Here is a 20905-nt window from a genome sequence, read left to right on the forward strand (position 1 = left end):
AAACCAAAGAAGAGATGAAACTCGTTCGTTACTTGTGTTCCGTTTCCAATTAAATTTTCCGCAACAATTACGACATTGCTAGTGGAGAGAATTCGTGAGACAAAAAGGGGGGAACAGCTGGTACCACAAAGGAGCTAAAGCACTCGCTTTCTTGCGATGGAGACGCCAGGTAGCGCACGGTGCGAATGGTGAAATACACACGCGTTCGTGTGCATTGTGCTCGGTCTAGGGCGGTACTGGTCATAAAATGGGCTGCATTACGATTGTGCATCGATTCTCCTTCGGTTTGGTCATAAAATTGGCCAACAAACGGTGCCACCATTATGCGCTGTGCACGCGACCGCTGCAGTCCGTACTTTAGAAGACCGTAAGACGGGAAGAGCATCATTCGCTGTCCCCCTCCCCCTTGCCCTCTTAAAGCTGCTTCTGTTGTGGTCTTAACGGCGTAGGTAAATGTCCTGGCTTCTGCGTGAAAAGAAAAATGATCGTTAGCACTCCAGAGGGGGTGGATCGCCGGAAGCTTTGATTTTATGATGCCATCGCATCCGTTCGTCCATTCGTTCGTCCGTCCTATGAGCACTCTTGCACCTCCTCCTAGGTTTTTTTTTGGAAGGAATGGGAATTTATGTGGAGCTCTTAAAAGCTCGGAATCGATTCCGGAATTACCTGGTGCTCGTGGTGCTCGTGCTTTGGTGGATATCCATTAGCTCTGGGTCATCGTCGTCATCATCGGCATTCGGTGGGCGGTCACGCTGGAAAACATTTTCTTATCCCATTCTTTCTCCGCCCTTTTAACAGTGGAATCCTTTTCGGTGTTTTTTTTCGGTTTTTCCGGTTCACTATTTGCGCGCTAAGTGTAATGTCGCTGATGGTGGTCCTCATCACGATGATGATGATGATGATGAGGGCGATCGGATAGGAAAGTCACATTGTTTTGTCCGAATTCTAGCACGCTTTGCGGCACAAAAAAGGGAGCTTGGACAGAGGTTGGATTGCAGCAACATCTTCAAACAGGAGGTGGCGTTGGGAAGGAAAAGGATACCAATCGACGAGGTAACCGATCGACCGAAAGGTGAACAACACATCTCTTACTACGCTGTCGGTGGGCGGGGGTTTCATTCGTACTTTTGACTTTGCGCTAATCGAGCAGTTTGAAAATTAGTTAGTGGAGCCCCAGCTGCTTTCCTTTCTGCTTCTTTTTCTTCTTCTTGTTTGTTCTCTTGTGTCTGTCGAAGTCATTCTCCTCCTTCATGCCAGCAAAACACTTCTTCGATTTCGTTGGTTTCTCTTCATTTTTTGTTTTTTTTTCTACCCCCGGGGGATGTTAATTACAAGTTAGCGGATGCACCCTCCGTCCTACGCTCTCTCTCTCTCTCTCTCTCCATCAGTTGGTTCGCATCGCATCGCACCACAAACCCGTTTACGAGTGAAATCCGCTTGGCCAATTTCCCCCCGAGCGGCATTGGCGTTTGCTATTGGCGTTTCTAATTCAAAGTCTTCCAATTCTTTGTGCCCCCGGTGGGGTGGTGCGAGCGAGACCAAGGGGTTTTATAGTTCGCGTAAAAGGCGAAAAGCTTCGTGATCCTCGAGGTCGCAGCCGCCGCCGCTGCCAATTGCTGGCCACACTTCTAATCCACCGCCAACGTGGAAAAGTGGTGCCGCTGACAGGAACAAACTCACGCTCACTAGTGTTGCAACCGAGAACTGCAAACGAGAAAATTGGAACTAAATGAAAAACTTTTCCCTTTGATTTCCTTCCTTCCGTCGGTTGCACGATGAACACTCGGGCTCGGGCGCTCGCAATTTGGTAAATGAATTTTCCGCTTCTTTTCCCTCTGGGCGCGCTTGAACTTTTCCATGCCAAATGATTTGATTTTTAACCATCGCCAAGGTTGGTGCGGGGTACGAAAATGAAGCTGAAAACTGAAAACAACGACACGCGGGCGCGTTCGGTGGCGATGCATTTCGAGGTGCAACCGTTCGTGTCCAGTGCGCATCTCGCTTTTGTTTGCCAGTGTACCACGATCGGAATCACTCGATCAGGATGCTATCTGGTGCGGAAGAAATCATGCTTGAGATTGCGTTTTCGTCAGTTCCTTTGTGGGCTTCCTTTTGTCAGCTATTTGGCGCTGATAAAAAAGAATGTGATGGGTTCTTGCTGAGGTGTTTGTTTGAGTAAAAAAAAAAACAAAAAAAAGTTTTGATAGTTTTGATTAGTTTTAAGCGAACACAATTTTTCTACTTACCTCCACAGTTTTCCTTTGTGCACAACTCATCTTAATTGTTATTTGTTTTTTCCTTTTTTTCTCTCAACTTCTAGTCATCAGCAAAGGTCAGAGCGAAACCTGTCGCTACCGATTCCTCGCCAAGATGGGTGGTTATGCTTGGGTCGTGACGCAGGCAACGGTCATCTACGACAAGCAAAAGCCACACAGCATCGTATGCGTCAACTACGTCATAAGGTAGGTGCTGCTTTCATTCTGTTATTAACTCCACCAACTGCACCATTTGAATGGCATTTTACGAAGACGAATTCCTGTCAGTGGTGTACTTCATCCTCACTTACGGAATTCGTTTATTTTTTTTATTTTTTTCGGGGGTTCAAATCGAGCTTCTTCTGCTCACGGGGTGTTGTATTGATGCCGATATTGAAGGGTATTTTAACAGATTTTTTATCGATCATTATACCACGTGATGAGGTGTAGTGCAGTATATCGGTATCACTCCGTTTACAACCACGAAACAACCAAAAAAAAAAGGACGATCAAGATACAAAAGGCGGGGCCGCTACCATCACGGCGAATCATCTCATTCCCATTTCCCATAACGAATATCTGTCAATATCTGTCAATCACTCAACGGTTCGATTCGATTCGATTTAATAACTTCTATTTTTCAACTACGGTATACGTCTTCCTTCATAAAACCAACCCTTACCATCCCTATTACAATGACTCACTCCCACATTTCACAGCTTTTCTTCCTTTCTTGGCATCCGCGCACACAAAGAGACTCGAATATGCATTCAATCTGCTTACTCTCGGTAGAAAGGAAATCAGATTAACTGCAAGCAGCAATGGTAGAAAATGAAGATCTATTACCTCGTCGGAACGTCTTAAACTACGCTCCGTGGCGCTGGAGCATCCGGAACGTGGCCAATAGTAGAAGGTCCATGCACTCGCACTTTTCGTTGGTTCCATGTGAAAAATCCCTCATTGTCACATAATCTTTTCCGTCTCACTCCCCTCCCCCTCCGGAATGGGCGGGATTTTATTGTTGCACTCCCAAACTAGACGAACCGAGACTAAATTTCAATTATGTTTGCGCAGCCACCGACAATCATTGGTAAGCTGGCTGGCTTGGCTTAGCTTGGCTCCCTTCATCATCAACTTGCCCTCCCCCCCCATTCCCTTGGATTCGAATGCAATGTTCCATCTCGCCGTTGTCGTCGTCGCAGTTTCCCAATCTCTGCGCTGCATCCGCGTTGCATTTCGATTCATTTACTTTCCGGCCATCGTCGTCGTGGAAATCGCGCCACGCCGCACCGAATCCTTTTTGTCGCCGGTCGCCACGTTGGTTCAATTCAATCTCTCTCTGCGCGCGCTCTCTCTCTCTCTCTCTCTCTCTCTCTCTCTCTCTCTCTCTCTCTCTCTCTCTCTCTCTCTCTCTCTCTCTCTCTCTCTCTCTCTCTCTCTCTTCTGGCATTGAGCGTTATCTTGTGTCGTTGCGGTGCACTGCATCTCCGTAAGCGTAAGCGTTTGTATCCTTCAATTCAACTTTGACAGCACCGAGAGCCCTGGCCGGAAAGGGTTTTAAGGACGCTCCAACCTCGGCTGACTGGCAGGATGGCTGGCTGGCTGATGCTGGAGACAAAGAAAGCATAAAAACCCACCAAGGCGAACATAATTTTCGCTTCGTCGTACCTCGACGTCCGTCCTCCGACACCTCTTTCTTTGTGATTTTCGACTTTCGAACCGACGAGGAGAAGCGACGTTCGTTGGGAAGCCTTTTTTTGCCGCCTTTTTATTTCACCGAAAATTGGCACAATGTCGACTGGAGGAGGTGGAGTCAGCGGTACGCATTTGTTGAGGGATCATTCCCGGCCATTCTCAGTAACAACAACAGGTCGCTCGCTCGCTCGCTGGCTGGTTTTTTGGCGCGCGCTCGAGCAATATCATCATGTCCTTCGCCTTCGCTGGAATAGCTCTTTGTTTGTGGCCGCCCGGTTTCATCGCCAATCGCAAACCGACCCACGGACCGGCCACCCAACTTCCGCTCCGGACACTCTGGCGCTTATCCGATACACGAGGACGATACTAGCTGCTAAGCTCACCGACAATGGTGCTGGACGCCGCCGCCGGTGCTTTTGTGGCCAAAAAGGTTGTGGCCTGGCACGAGGTTTATCGCATATCAGTCCGCTCCGCGTGATTACCGCACGGGCTTCGGTCCGGTTCGCTTGTGATTTAACACTCCCGAGGTTAGCATAGAGAATAGATCTTTTTTAATGTATCATTTATCAGGCTCTCGTTTACGGTTCCCTTGGCACAAAGGCGAGGAGCGACGATAGTGATTCAGTTCCTTTCTTCTTCTCTGGATGCTCCGGATGCGCTTGCAGTGCTGTGACAGCACAAAGCATCGCCGAAAGAGCGATCGCGCTTGGAAATCTGTTTTCAAACATAAGCTGCTAAAGGGGTCCGCATTTACGTCAGCATCATTTCCTCCTCCTTGGTCTCGTCGCTTGATGTCGCTTGATGATGCTTGTGCTGCTGTTGCTGGAAGAAAACTGTGAAAGACACCAAATTATCATATGAACTCCTCTCCCTAGCTCCTTCCCTTCCCACTGTCTAACGAACTGTTCTTTGCAGCAACATACGCGTCAAAAGGTAGGTGAAACGTTTCTTACTTTCTTCTCTCTGTCTCATCTTCATGCTCATCATACTAAGCCCCCCCCAGGACCCGCTCTGACTCGTCTGTGTGTCTGCTGCGCGTGTCTTTACGGCCAGCGACATCCGAGTGGACGGAGACAGTAATTTAAAAGTCATAAATTGTATCTTGATTGAGTCCGATTTGTTGTCATGTGGTGTGGTGTGTGGCTTCGGCGAGTTTCCCCCGATATTGCCGGTATGAATTCCGTTTTACGGTTGGGTTTTTGGGGGGTGGTTCGGTGTTCAGTATGGTTCCGTTTCGTTCCGTAGCTGACGACCACCCCTAGCCGCTGGTTGGATCACAAATCCGCAACCGCGGTCTTCGGTGCAGTTGGTGCGATAAATCATTCGACTTGCGCAAACGGCAAGCAAGCATCAAGTCGTTGTTTGAAGAAGTGAACAGTGAGTCAAGCAACAAAGTCCCAGCGATGCAAACCAGAAATCCCTCCTATTCCTTTCCCCCTATTTCTTCATTAAAAAAAAAAAGAAAACAAAATACGTTCACAGTGGTGGTTACTATCAACGAATAGAGACGGCCCAAAGGCAAACTGTGTGGAGAAGAAGTCGTGTGAAAAGGTTGAGAAAAAACATCTGTTTTGCCATCGGAGAGAGGAAGCGTGTACGCGCGAACTGTGTGAAGGAGACAGAGATCCTCCTTCGTTTGATTGTTTGAATGCGTTCGTCGGGTTTTGCTTTTCTTCTTTGACAACCCACTGAAGGCGATGATCGTTTGGCTCTGTGGTTTTGATTTATCTATTCCGCACGGCGATAATCGTAGCCGCCACCGTGGACGACGTCTTTGTTCTGTTCCTGGCTCCATTTTCTCGGGAGACTATGATAGATGATATAGTGTGCTTGTGTGGCTGTGATAGTGTGCTGGGTTGTCAGCAATTCCAAAAGGGTCTGTTGCGCTTTGGTCAGCCCCTAGCAGCACCTGGCCCATAATTCAAGCGTTTTAGTTTTCACTTGAAATCCGCACTGTGGTGATAGATTATAATCGTTTGTTTAGCCAAAGGGATCACTTTTGTTTCTATCTCTAGGATGGAGCCACGGTGAGGAATTCTTGAACCAGTAGAAGTGATCTTCATTGCTCTGTTTTCTACATTCTAGCCGAGATATGAAGTCTCAATCACCATGTAGGCTATTCTAATCCAAGTAGCGCATGGATTACATGTTTTTAAATCGTAGTAACGCTGGCGAAAGGTTGCAGTTTCAGTTGTTAGGCGAGTCTTGAATAAATAACAACCATTTCTCAATAAGGAACTGCCAAGATTAACAGCCATTCTCTTCGCTAGTGATCAGATAGTGTACTAATTCAACATAAAACAACGCATGTGAAGTGTGCTAACGCGTTTCCTGTCCATAACAAATGGCAGACTGTTGTTAAATAACGAGGCTCCAATGCTCCACAATCAGTGCTCCACAACAGTCGCGTGGTGCTTCGATTGTACTCGATGGTTTGGCGCCAGCAAATCAGATAAGACGTAGGTTTATTGCCGCATTGAAATCCCCTCGAGCCGCGCGCGAGGTGCGTATATACTTCATGTTTAAAAAGTAAACTCTTCATCGAGCCATCGAATCGTTCTCTAAAATAATAGCCAGCTGCGAAGGTCTTTCAACAAATCGGTCGTAAGTGTTCATTGTTCTCATCGCGGGTGAAATGCAGTAAAAGTTCCGCCAAAAGCGGCCCTTCCCTAGAGGGTTTTGCTGATCGTCGACCATGGTAACGCATGGTATGCCATTTTTTTTAGAATACAGATCGTCCATCGCCCATGTCGTATCGTGTCACTTCAAGTCGTTAACCACCGACTGTTGTGCTGCCACGTGCGCCACGATTTCGGTGCAAAAGCAAGAAATACATTGTTTTCATCATGTGATCCGGCATATCAGGCGATCAGGCGCGAATCGCGGACGGGCCTCTTTCCTTTCATCTCTTGCTTCTGCTTAGGAGCGAAGCAGCTAAATGGTTTGTTTGCTTCACCCTTCCCTCGTCTCTTCTTTTAGAAGCAACAGGGGATGGTGTGCTTTCCCTTCTTCTGCGCCTCCTCCTTCCTACTACTCAAGGACGCACGCTCGAACATCTTGAGCTCGAGCATCATCGTAAACTTGGTTTCCTCTGTTGGTCACTCCCCACACACTAGCACGGGCGCCTGTTCTTACAATCAATTAGCTCAAATCAAGCAATTGTCTTGCGAATCTCACTACAACGGTAGTGTGGATCCGAGGGCGAGGGCGGGGTGGTCTCTCAATGAATGTGGCGTTTGTTTTCAACGATCGTCACTGCTCGCGGGCTGGTTGTTTCAGGGTGTTGGTTGCCAATTGACGATGCGAAGGAAAGGGGGAAGAGAAGGAACTATTCCTGTCACTTTGCGTTCCGTTTAATCGTCATCTCGAATGAAAGTGAAAACAACTAAAATTAGTCGATCACAAGAGGATCGTCGTCGAGGAGTGACCATAAAAATCGGGGTCTCAGGACAGGGAGTAGGGGTGCGAAGTGGTTCCCTGCCAATCAACAACCCACCGGGAGACGGGGCGCCACCGAAGAACTGTCCCAGTGTCTGTGGCCGCGGGAGTAGTTGAATAATTTAATGGCCATTCCGTGTGCGTGTCTGTGTCTCTGGTTGAAGATCCTGCAGACCAGAATGGCTAGGAATACGAACTGAACTCGCGAACTGTTTCTTACCATTTTTTTTTATCACTCACTGCTCCTCGCTGCTGCTGCTCCATCATCATCATTACATTGGACGAGGGTTTTGATCACACAACAAAAAGAGAGAGAGAGATGACGAAAAGATATATTTAGCCGAGCGATATGGTATGATCTGATGTTATGAAACAAAGCTGCACTTATGTGAGTCCCAGGCGCTATGCTATCAGTCTGCCACCCCTGGTCTGGTGGTTTGTTTTTGGTCGAATACGGACCGCCCCGTGGTCCCTTGTCTCGCAACCGGATCTGGCCGGTTCATTTGCGACTCGAGGTGTGTGCTCGAGGTAGAACTCGTGATCTCGCTCGTGGGGATGAATGTTGTTGTTTCTATTCTCGCACCAGTTTGTCCTGTTTGGGGTCTAGCCATTTTTTTCTCGGTTGGAAAGCAATGACACGCGCAGTATGAGCGGGGGGGTCCACCTCCCCGTTCGTTTCGCATTCCACGGTCGATACGATTGGAATTGGACGATGTCTCTACGAAGCATTCTATAGTTAGGTTTCATTAATATGTTCACTCGACACGCCACACCAAACGATAGAGTTCTGGGTGCGGTAGTGATCGGGTTAGGGACCGCGACACATGCTCGGACCGACCAAGGACGAGACGAAGGAGTTGAGGAAGAGAGGGAGAGAGTGCGTGAATGATATGCTTCCGAAAGGTGGTGGTCAACTCGGACTCCTTGATGAATGTTTCAAAATCTAAATGAAATATTTACCAGGATCGCTGTCTTCTCGCCTTCTTCCCTTCATGGATTGTGTAACTTGACGATGATGGACCTGCCGGTTTCATTGTTTTGTCCTAACATCCTCGGACTTAAGCGGTCAGTTCTTTCGAAATTGTTGACATTCTCGAAATAGACACGATCAGTGCGCGCCCAGCATAACGATCTCGGTTTGATATGTAGCAATCATTTCAAATACTTTACGTCCAATAAGTGAAGCTCGCTGACTCCGCTTCACGTCTTCGCTTCCCCGCAACGCAACAAACTGCCACTTCCTTGTTGGCATAACATTAATTAGTCTTGTCATTAGTCGCTATGCTGTACGTGTTATGCTGTATGCTTTACCTATTCATAATAATAATAAGTAAAATGCTATTTTGATGCGATGTTACGGTGGGCGCCAAACACTCACTTAATGCCACTCCCGGTGGACGTTTAGTATGATTTAAGGAGCAGCTGCCAGGGCTCGGCGGAACGAAACGAAAAGGAAAACCGACCTCGCGAGCTGACACGTGTTATGGGCCGATTTTCCCCGGCCGTTTGCCACGTTGCTTGTGACAGAATTAATTTGAAAAACGATTTGCTCGATTGTGACGCTACATTATTGGCCTAGGGCGTCAGGAACCGACGTTCCGTGTCGTCGGCATCGATATTGATCGGGATCGGGAATGATGGAGCGACGCCGTGAAAAGGAGCGTGTTCCAGATTCGGAGGGAGGAGTATCGATGGGGGGCGGGAAGGTTCCGAAACGTGAATGTCAGTGACAGGTACCTTCCGAACATGGGACTCCCGGGATCCGAAATCTGTCCTTTCGGTTCGGTTATTTCCGTTCTGGCAAAAAGTCCTCGGCCCACTTCCTCAATGAACTGTGCCGAATCCGTTTAGGAATGTCAAAAATGTCAACCTATTGCGCCAGGGAAGGGGCGGCTTGACCAACCAATATTTGATATCCGGCATGCTGCGTATCTCGGTCTCGGTATCATCACAATGACATTTCCGTATGGCCGGCCTACCGGTGTAACCCCCCCCCCCCCCCTCCGGGGCAACATATGGCTGATGGGGGCGAACGATCATGAATGACACTCCCTAACGAAGAGACAACGGTTTCAGGGCATCTCCTGATGGATAAAGACGCAATTATGGGCTGGATTCATCGGCGTTAAGATCGTCTCTCTAATGCTTGAAGCTAGACGGTTAGATTGGCATCTCTGGGCGTGTTGACAGCTTGGTATTAGTGTAGCAATTATCGCCGAAGACGGTCGCAGTGATGTGACAATCGGTCGATTTGGCTTTCGACTTTCATTTTGACTTGCCGGTGAAGAAAGAAGAACTCTCAAGTCTGATTGTGCCCTAGTCTTAGCGAAGTCGTTTCTTAGGGGTACAAATCATGCAACCTTCTATTAGCGTATTGCTAGATCATGACTTGCTCACCTCAAGACAAAGACTCGAGGAAGCACTGGCAGGCATCTTGAACCGCCGTAAGGGGTCACTTAAGGTCCGGTTCACTCCTAGCAGCAATAGAAATAAACGATTACAAAGGGAATTTGGGGATGTAGTTAAGTCGCTTCGTCGTACGATCCTCGTTAACATCGCAACGCGAGGTGCAAATGGCTGTATGCAAATAGAGCTCAAGCCATCAAGCAAGCAAGTCCTTAATGCTGTAATTAAAAGGATAGTCCCGGATCCCGGAATGATGGATAGATGGAGAGAGGAGGTTGTTAGGGGAGCCACAGGAAGTAATTATGTACACGTGCACCTCCCACTTCCTTCCCCAACAAAAAAAACAAGCACCAAGGAGAATGGGAAATAATTGACGATTCGTCTGCCGGGCGTTAGAGTTCGAGACGAGCGCCCGTCGGAGGTCTGATATTATCGTCAATAAATAATACCAGTAACCCGTAGGAGCTAGCAGTGAGCGCACGCAAACGTGCGTGCCGAGAAGGTGATCAGAAACGAAATGTTTTTCCCCTACCCACGTCACTGCGCACTTTATCCCGACTCCCAACTCGTTCGTCTTCGCCTTCGCGTCGGAATGACCGGAAGGCGTTACCCCATCAGGTCAGTTGCTCGACGCTGACGCTATACAGGTCATGGTTATTGGAAAATTTATCTTGATCCCTGGATCGATGGACGGCGGACACCGAGAGGGAGGGAGGGTGTTCTTGTGGGGGAAAGAGACATTTCGATCGAAAGTTTGATTGCTCGACGATGAAACGACAAGTAATTGATCGAGTCCAGGGAATTGGATAAAACACGAGAAGACGAGCGAGCTCAGAACGCACCGAAAGTATCGGTAGACATGCCAACTGATTGCAGTGCAGTGCCCGATATCCGGATCCAGTATCCCAATGTGGACGCCAAGCACACCAGTTCGTTTGTGTTCGTGACATTCGCACTCCGCGTGTTGTCTTTCTGCCTCTCTCTCCCCTTCCCCGTTGCTATTTCGGCAATCCAGCGACGCTCGGCGACAATGGCGCGAGCAGGGATCCCAAAAATTTAATCAACACCAGCTGAGCCACTTGAACCTGACCCGGTCTCAATTGTGGCCTATAAAAATACTTCCCCCAATCAATCGAGCAAACCGAGAGCAGCAGAGCAGTGAGGAAGCGAAGAGTGAAGTGCAGTCGTCGCACGGGCCCAAGAGGAAGAAACGTCCAAGGTTAAAGTTATGATGGCGCTCATGGGTGGTGGTTATGTATCAATGTTTCAAGTGCTTGTAGGCCGTGGGCACGTGTTTCCGATGCTCTTGGTCCCTCTCGATGTGTGCATTGGTCCCAGGGCCGTGGTCAGGTTAAAATTGAGAAGAGAAATCTGTTGAAGAACATTTTTTGGCCACCGAGGTGTCTTACAAGAAGAGGAAGGGTGGTACTTGAACCAACGTTAATGATCCATTGGTTGTTTGGGGGTCGTGACTGATAGTCGGTAGTTAATACGGGCGTCAATTAACATAACTGTTTATCAAACTGGAATACTGGCGCTCGCAATTACGTATGCCAGGAAGTTGCTACTCATTTATGAGCATGAAAATTTACGTTTTTTGGAACATGTTTAAAGATGAATTTGATGCATTTTTACATTTGGAACATTTTTTTCAAATTTTCCAATCGAATTTTATGCGCTTCCTTGTTTGTTATTATTCTAAGTCAAGTTATTCATTCTTCTCTGCTTCATTCTGTTGTATAATGGAAGATTCCATTCAATGCTATGACCACTCGTTCCCTACTGCTTCGTTATCACGATGTTTTATGTTTCATTGTTTGTTTTCAACCTCCATTCATTTACGTCATCGCGGGTTGGCATCCTTGATAGATCGTTGATTGCATCTGGATTTGTGTTCCGGAACGTTTGTTTACCGAACGACCTGTCTCTCTGATGATCTCTGACCACTCACTGGAGGTCGCGTAGTCACGATCTATGTTTGATCAATTCAATCAAAACCCTCGATTCGATTCCAGTTGCATTATCAAAGTCACATGCTTGATGCCGCAATGCAGATGCTGTGCTCCGTTCTTGTCGATTTCTTATCAATCCGCGGACTCAGTGGCACGTGCTGGAGTCACAATTGACTAGTGTTATTTTTAAAGCCCTCTAACTATAGCCTAGCATCGGCCTTCATTAGCGGACTAACTAGTGGTGTGTTAATATTTAATGTTTTTTATAGCGCAACTGCTCTGGAATTAGACTTTATCGTACTTCCGGATAACAGTATGGAGATAGCTTTCACGAGATGATTGTCTCATCCATCCATACCACTTTCATGCTCATCTTAATCAAACCAAAACGCCTGCCCGGAAGACTCACGCCTCCTCAACTTGCTGACACACTGACGGCGGTGATACGTGATGAGTCCCGCCCGTACTCAGCCAACCTTTTTGCCTGGCACTTTGGGAACTTCCTTATGGTCCTGCTGTGCCGTAGCGAGAGACCAGGAGGAGCGCATCCTCGTCAAACTGGTATCATTTGACGAAGGAGCTCTTCGGTTCGGTTTGCCTGCTCCCATCACTTTTAGCGTGAATAATTCATGAACCAATTCGTGCCACTTCCGCTTCCTTCCTCTGTGTAGAGGATGCGCTCGCTGTGAAGGTGCGATTTGCCGCTTGTGATTTTGCGCCGAAGCTCCCCACTCTACTCTTCTCGCTCCCATCCACCACACACAAATCCCGGATTATGTGCCAGCCCAATGACGCCAAGGGATGCCATTTCCGGGACTAGGGTAGCCTGCTTTCGTCTCGACTACTACCTCAATTCGGCACAAGTTTGGGGATGGCTTGCGTGAGGCTATATTCCCACCCAGTCAGCACATTTTAAAGTGAAAATCCCAAGATTTATGCCACAAGGGAATAGGGACACACACTCTAGGGCAGCGAGCTAGCCAGCGTGCGTCTACCAAAAATATTTCAATGTCCGGATAATGTACGGGACGAGGATACTGACTCCCTCTCCGTGGTGGTGTGCAGCGTATTCGACGCAATTCACCCGTATCAAATTAACTCAAGCAAAGAGCCGTTCCCGAGACCGAGACCCCAGCGAACAGATCGCAAGACGCTTTTTGGTCCACTTTTTCATCGGCGAGCGTGATGGTCCGGAGAGAAACCGGAAACCAACGCAATCCAATCTAGGTGGGAAGCGAGGAGTTCGTTCGTGGAAGAGCAAAAGGGAGAGAGGCACGCACACCCACAGAGTCGTCCACAACGCCGGAAGGCTTTCAAAAAAGGGAACCAGAGCTTTCGATTCTAGGCATTATCCCCTGCGGCCCGTACTGCTGTAAACACTGGAGACCTGGATTTTAATTTTCCCTGGGAAGAGTTTGAAATATTGGATTCAATAATGTGCTTCTCGCTCGCTCGCCTCCTAACCACAGGAATTAAGTGGAACAGCGAACAGTGAAGTGAAGGAGTTTCGTGGTGTCCGAAGAGCAGAAAATTGATTAGACTCCCCGTCTTTCCACAATCCGTATCCGTGCGTTCCTCTGCTCCTACGAGTAAGCCTTTCAACGGCGACTATGTTACGTACTTGACTTGGCTTTAAACTGCCACCAGCACTAGCTTTAAGTGTGGCAATTCCGGGAAGTCCGGGATTGAGCTGTCCTCTGAAACGAGTTCCAACCGGAAGATCAAGTTGATTAGACACCAGCCAGCCTGCCAGCCAGCCAACCAGGGAATGGGGGTGTAAAAAGCCCCAACCAGACCGATGAAAGGGTCTTAGTTTTAGGGATCGTATTTATTTTCCCGCTTTTCTCTGGTTTTTATTGCCCATTCCCTTCTATAAAGCGTAAGCCAAAGGGCGGGCACGTGGGCGAGCGCGTTGATCTCTGATGACAATCGGAAGGTGAGCTACGGTCTCGGCTACGGACGACGTTCCACGACGTGGCGTGGCAAATCAATTTGCCTCGAATTCCTGGTACTGTCACCGCGTGCTGATTGCAGCGACCTGCTCCCGCTCCCGAACCGAGAAGTCATATTAATTAGAATGGAGGGAATAAAAAAAAAGGAAGTAGTATTCCCTGCAAATTAAGCCACCTTTTTACGTGATCCGAGGATCACAGAGAGAGAAAGAGAGGGAGAGTGAGGGACAGTTTGTACTGGTCGGAGAGGAATAGGAAGGCAGGAGTCTGGAGGAGATCCGGGCGATGTGCTAGAGTGATGGCTTAATTAAATTCAGGGCGAGGGCCGCATGGCTTTGGGCACAGGGAGAGCTGCATTTTACGTAATTTCGTCGATCCTCGTCTTCCCGTTGTACAGCCTCCACTTGAGGCACAAGTCGCATCTGATTTCTGTCGTTTTTCTTACAAAAAGCAAGCTACATGGTAGTAGCATCGAAGTGCAAAAAAAGCAGTTTGAGGCAAATAATGAAAGAGAATTTGTTTTATCCTCGCATTCGCAGTTAATGACGTAACCTCCGAACCCCGGGGATGACCGTTTTTATGCTGGAAATCAATGAAAGATCGGGGCAATAAAGCTTCCAGTCATGTGACTTGGGCAACCGGAAGTGATTAGTATTCTATCGCAGACAGGAGCGTCCGCCAAGAAGCAAAAAGAAAAAGCGAGAACCATAATTCGGCCAACGAGTTTCCTGCGAATTGCGAACGGGATGTCATTCCTTATGTTCCTTATGCTGTGTTGCTTCACCGCCACAGCACACAGAACTGAAATGGAACCACAAAATGAATGGCAAGAATTCGATACGATTCAGCGGCCTTTCACCCCCCTCCCTATCGATTTACGACGAGGCGGCGGTGGTCTGATTTTGATCGAATCGTTGCCGTTCGATTGGATTACGGGGCCGAGAGTTCGTTATCCGCCCGGCTGCGCACCTACGCGAAACCCTGTCCAAACCTGGCTTCATCATCGCAGCTTCGTTTCTTGGTATTTTCATCAACTTCCAAGGTTTCGAGGTGGCAAATTTTGTGGTTGATGAACGGGGGACTGGGCATATAATTTTGCTTTGCAGCCACCCCCGAAAAAGGGATCATCATTTTCCTCCGGTGCCAGCGCTGTTGTCCGGCCGCGGTGTCGTCGGGAATGAAATTACAAACCCCGGCCAAGAAGGATGATCCGCAAAAGGGGCCAAAAGCTTTGTAAAAGCGAGCGTATTTCTCTGCTGGGGCCCATTTTTTGTGGAGTTTTTGTTCGGCCAAGGGGGATATTAGATGGGTTGGATTTATTAAAATTTACAAATCCAATAAAACTGTTCCCGGAACTCACTGGAGCAGAGTTTTGGGCCCAAGGCCGCCACGGGGCCGTTCGTCGATATTTCGTGCGAACTGTGGAAGCCTTTGAGCAGCAGCGGCCCTCTCGGCATTACGCAGATTTCTATTGATTTTCTAATCGCCTCCGATGCAAAGCAGATGAATCTGAATTCAACCAGTTCTGATGATGTACGTGGGGCCATGAGCGCGACAAGCGCGTTGTGTGGCAAGAAGCTGGAGTGTGCTGCTTTGACCCGTTTCCCAACCGCCACGTACCTGACCTGCGGGAAATACGCGCGCGCGCGCGCGCGCGATCCTCCGCAAAACTTTCTCAATCGCAACGAAGGCAAGCCGCTCACTAAACCAACTCGTAAAGTGGGTGGCCCTGGGACCAGCGTACTTTCTTATCCAATTTCTTTCCTCTTCTTCCGAGCTTCCTTCCGGGAGCTGCCTTCCTTCGTTGGTTCGTTCGTTCGTCCCGTGCACTTCGCGACTAGGCCTTTCAAAGTGGAAAATGAACCTCGCCTGGCGTCGCCTCTGTGGTGAGCAACGAAGGGCGAAAGGCAGAACCCCCGAGAACCCGGGGAGAGCGGCCTCAATGGCGGCAAATTACAAATCAAATTAACATAACTTTTACAACAGCTGCAGCAGCAACAACAGCAATGAACGAGGCGTTTGCTAGCTTGTTCCGCAAAGAGAAGCGAGAATGTTTTCACGACTTCCGCACCAAGGAACAGGCAGCAGCAGCTTAGCCCCGCGTCGTGGTAGATACGAGCGGTAATTTCGTGGATCGAAACACGGCGCTACCAGGCCACGTTACGGTGGGCCATACGTGGCCCGCACTAGGAAGTTTTTGGTCTTCCGCTTTCCGGTGAGCCATGAACACATGGGGATCTCTCCAAGTGCCTTGCCCCATAACCACCGCCGCTGCTTCGAGCGAATCGATGTGCCTAGCTCGTTAAAGTCGCTGCAGAGTAGTTTTGTGCAGAAACACTGGAATGTTTTCCGTAGGTTTAGTGTAATTTCTGTTGCTAATCCGCTTTATAAGCATCTTAAAAAGTTTAAAGTATGTTTTCAATCATATTTTACACGGAAATCATTATCGGAACTGCTTTTCGAATTTTAAACACTCTCTACACTCGGGTACTCATGTTTTGAGTTGCTGCTGCTGCTCCTCATATTCCCTTAAAGCCCGAGGAGCAATTATCGTTTCTCGACTTACCATCGCCCATCCGGTAATCACTATGTCGAGTTTCAAAGGGAGGTAAAAGGAACGTTCCAGCTTAAGAAGTCGTCCTAATGAACTTGGACGCAGCTTCTAGGCTCTCCTCTCGTTTGGCGGCACGGTGGCGGGGAGCCTGATGTTTGAAGTTGAACCATTTTCACGCCCATCGGCGGCGGGCTCTGGTGCCTACTGTTGCCGGTGCTGCCTCAAGTTTTACTTTTTCCCACTTTTAATGAAGCCACAGCAGGACCAGCGTGCGCCTTGGCTGGTGGGGCTGTGAAGGATAAAACCATTCTTTTCGGGGCGGTTTTTTTCTCGTTTTTAGCTTTGCTCTACTTCCGGAAAGCCTGCGCTCGAGAAAGGTAAGCTTTCTTCCATGCACACCACACCACGATTGGTGGCCTTCAGCAGCACCAGCAGCTCGTGCCACGAACCATTTGACGACTGATAAGAAGGCCTCCGGTTCCGCTTTCCCTTTTTAATGTAGCCTTCTAGAAACACACGACGCCTGACTCACACAAATACGCACACATGCGGAGGCGTCCCCTGGATGGTTTTTGTTGGTTCTTTCTCGCTTTGCATTTTACGATCTTTTTATTTCACTTTTTTGTTCCACAGTTCCACCAAAAACTTTGGTCCCCTCCTATGGGGAATGTTTTTGGAGAATTTTGAGACAGTAGCATTGCGCGCTATTAAACCATTGACGGTAGGATTATCGAGTGCCTTGGAAGGAACTACTGGAACCGGGGTGAAGAAAAACCCCCACAGAGTACTTGCTGGAACTGGGTGCGTTGTGCGTCTGAAATCCACTGAAAAACTCCGTTACTCCGACGCACGCTGCTCACTGGGTTTCCGTGGGTTTTCCGGTCGACTTTTTGGTCCAAGCAAAACAATTCCATCACACAGTCACACATACCTAGCGCTCACAGTATGATGAGGAAAGTTTAGTAATAGAGAGGTTTTTCTTGTGGCAAAAAGAACCTTCCAACGGTAGAAGGCAACCGCGCGCCTACACGTGTTTGCCATTTTCATATTCCGAATGTGGTATTTCCAACCCGAGATGGAAAGTCAACATCGAAACTCGAAGAGCGTGTGTGATATTGAGAAGAACCAAGCCGAAGATAACCGAAAAAAGGCAAACTAGGTTCACAGCCATGACCGCGGCACATGGTGCGGTCGGGCTAACGGAGAGTTTCACTTCATCCCCCTAGATTCATGGGGTTTGGGGGGGGGGGGGGGGGGGCGGAATGCGTTGGGGTGACACTTTGGGGAAACACAGAATCCCCTACAATCAAGCAGCTATTTGTTGGGGATTTGGGGTAACTTTTTATCTGTTTCCGGGTCTCCTGGAACAGAGTAACGGAGACAGTCGATCCTCTCCGGCACACACTCGCACGCACAATTCTATTTTATTGCCCGTAGACTCTCAGAAGGCTCGAAAAGCTGAACTTCTTGCTCATTACTAACCTCTGTGTCAGTTCCAATTTTGGCATGTTGGCTGGCGTGTTGTTGGCGCGCTGATGGCGAAGTATATCTGCAGGATAACTTTCGTTTTTATGATCGAATGTTTTATACCACAAGCACCTCACTACTGAGTCAGTCAGTCCGGTGTGCCAGTTGGCGGTTGCTTCATTGATAACGATTACAGCGGTCTACGCCTGGTGATCTGTTTTTTATGACAGATTATTGCGATCGTTTGTGTTTTGCGTGGCGCTTCCGAGTTAGTTGAAGAATTATTGTAATGATGATGTTCGGACTATTGTGTGGAATGTTTGTTCGAATCGTTACGAGAAGTATTGAGAAAATCATTAAACGCTTTAGTACGTCAAGTTGTTGTACAAGCTAATATTATTGAAAGTCTTTTTTGTCTCTTTTTTGGTTCACATTGATCTCCTCCTTGTAGTCGCTAACCCCTGGTCACCTCTGGTCCTTCGAGAACCATTCCTTATTCGCGCGAAGCTCGTTGGTTCGAGCCGATGGGTTTCCCGATTTTATCTACCATCTCCCAATGGCCTTGTCCGCTTAGATCGGACGCACCGCGCCCAAAAAGGGCTAGATTTGCTGCCTAGGCCGCTCGCCAATCTCATTACTTACCCACAAAATTGAGAAAGAATTTCTAATTTGTGCACAATTCCTCCCCGCTCTCCGGTCAGGGTTTTATTGGCACAATGGCACCAAATGGGGTTCGGGAGTAGTGAATTGCAAAGTAGGGCAGGAGCCTGCTCCCGAACAATGCCAAAACGACGACCTACGCCAGGCCGGAGATTAGGGATCCCTTTTTGGGAAAAGACCTTCAGACAATCTTCGCCCTTTAATCACATTAAAACGTATCGTGTTTGCCGCAGCATGTGCTTTTGTATAGCCTTTTTGGGGGTTTCGAAACCCACATTTAGATTGTATTAATGTTTGCTCTATTTGGCAGAAAGTCATACGGGATTCAAAAACTTTTTTTCCCCCATCAAAACTACGCGTCTTGCGATCGAACACAATGTGCCAGCGGAACAGAGCGAACGATTGGCGAGAGATCTTTTTGGAACGACAAAAAAAAAGCTTAAAAAGGAAGAAACCGACGAAATAGTCGACAAAAGTGCCTCTCCGAGATTGCAGAGGGTGCAGGAAATGCGTTCAGCTTTTCATTCGATGGGGTTTATTGCTTCAATAAAAAATCAGATTACGGTACCAATTCCCCTCCATTCCATTCGGTGAAAAAAAAGGAAGAAGTAGTAAGCGTCCACCGTCTGCCACCAGTCTACACCGGGTGACCGGTGGTCTGGCCGTGGTAGCAGCAGGCGTAGAGGTAGCTGGCTGCCAGTCACAGTCAGTGGAGAACATAAAATGAATGCGCAATTTTCGTGCGAATGAGCTACGAAAAATTTGTTGGAAAATATAAAACCGAAAAAACTGAACCACGAAGCAACGTGAAGCGAGCAGCATAAAAAAGCTTCCCCGGAGCGCGTTACACACGATGCAATAGCATGGCATTCCCCGGGCCCAGCACCATCCCTCCCCGGGAATGGGGTGTAAAGTGTCACACAGCGCTTTATTTTGTATTTCGTTGCGGGGCGGGAATGGCTTCTCAATGTGTCGGCAGAGGAAAGCTGCTGCAAGATTCGCTATCCTTCTCCAGCTCTTTGTGTTGGCTCACAACTGGCCAACACGTTCCCGGCGTTCTTCGCCGTACGTTCGTTTCCTTTGTTGGTCGCTCCATCTCTTAAAACGGAAGCATTTCCGGTGCTTCAAAGCTACCTCATTGGAATGCTGAAAAAGGAGGCGCTGCTCAAGACAAAGTATGCTGCGGGAACAGAGGAATCGCGCGACTGCGATGTATTTAATTTTCGATTTCAGTTCGGTTTTTTGGGGTTTTTTCCCTCTTTCCGTTTGTTGATGAAAAGATCGTGAATAAGAGATAGCCGTCATAGCGTGTCATGCCTTTTTGATTCACGCTCCTAGCCCGTCACCGGAAGCCTTTTTGGGTAAACTGTCATGGGAGAGAAAGTATTCGAGAAAGCTCTCGAATACAAACAAAAAAACAAAGCCCGTCTTCGCTCGTTCGTTGCTGTGGCCGGTCCGGATACTCCAGCCAGCAGCCGAAAAGCGAAATTAAACTATTTTCGTCCCCCCTAATGAACGGTTCAAGCGAGTCTCTGTGTATGTATTTTGTCTGGTGTTTGTTGTTGGGCTTTTCAGTTTCGTTTGCTCGGTTCTCGGTTGTTTCTTGGTGTTCACAGCAAAAAGAGAAAGGGAAAGTCGAGCTTACCACTACTACTACTACTACGGCAACCTGCCAGACGGTACGGTGCAGCGAGGTTGAAAAGCGAAAACAATGCGAATGAAAGTAAAAGCACACCCGAAGGGCGCATGCGCCACGAAATGCGATCTGTGCGAGTGAGGAAGCTTAATATTGTATTGGTGTGTAGGCTTTTCCGTCCACTTGTGCGTGTTTGTAACGGTTTATCACGGCTTGTCGGCCAGACAGAGACCAAGGCACGCACAATAACACTCCACAAGACGCAATGAAATGTTTTCGTTAAGAAGAAACGCTCTAGAGATTGACTTTTCGATACTTACTGTTATCACTAAGCTGAAATTGATGCGTTTGTCATTTTGAAATCATATTTCTGGCCCTTTTTTTGACGATGGAGACGCATCGATGGAGGCGCCCATCGATGGAGGCGCCTGGTAACCCGTACAATTTCAGCTTTTTCCATACATTATTGATTTCCACTCAGCTGATTTTCGCCCCGTGCATTTGTATTGGTGAACTCGTTGTAATCTCGTAGACACGCACACACTCGCAACATTTGTTGTGCTTGTGGCGAGCAACCAGACGGGGAGGCTGCGGGGACGCAAGGGCCAAAGCAACCGGCTCCGGGTTTCGAGGAAATTATGCTCTAATCCGGCGAAGCAAAATAAACACCCACAGCCCCCGGGGGTGGTGGAGGTGCACGGGGGATGGATCGGTAGCCGGGTATGCCACCTTCTGTCTGGTGGAAACCGGTACCGGTACCTGCCTCACCTCTCCCTGACCGCGCTGTGGCACGTCGGCGTAACCGTAAAGCGTAGACCAGTCTGTGTGGGTGCAGCAATGAAGGGGGAGGACCGGGGGGTTGGTTTCTTTCCCTTTTTTCGGATGGCGTT

At 48.4% G+C, this 20905-nt stretch overlaps 2 protein-coding genes across 2 annotated transcripts in view; one reads left to right on the top strand and one right to left on the bottom strand.

The window, feature by feature from the left end:
- Positions 1-20905, bottom strand: part of LOC126571248 (mucin-5AC) — a 286563-nt gene that overhangs the window by 165182 nt on the left and 100476 nt on the right. The window lies entirely within an intron of this gene.
- LOC126571246 (protein similar) overlaps positions 1-20905 on the top strand; it is a 124991-nt gene that overhangs the window by 38395 nt on the left and 65691 nt on the right. Inside the window, exon 7 of the mRNA XM_050229599.1 lies at positions 2321-2462. Coding sequence (XP_050085556.1) covers positions 2321-2462 — 142 coding nt within the window. The remainder of the gene's footprint in view (positions 1-2320; positions 2463-20905) is intronic.

The sequence above is a fragment of the Anopheles aquasalis genome, chromosome 2, assembly GCF_943734665.1.
Source record: "Anopheles aquasalis chromosome 2, idAnoAquaMG_Q_19, whole genome shotgun sequence".
Classification (NCBI taxonomy): Eukaryota; Metazoa; Arthropoda; class Insecta; order Diptera; family Culicidae; genus Anopheles; species Anopheles aquasalis.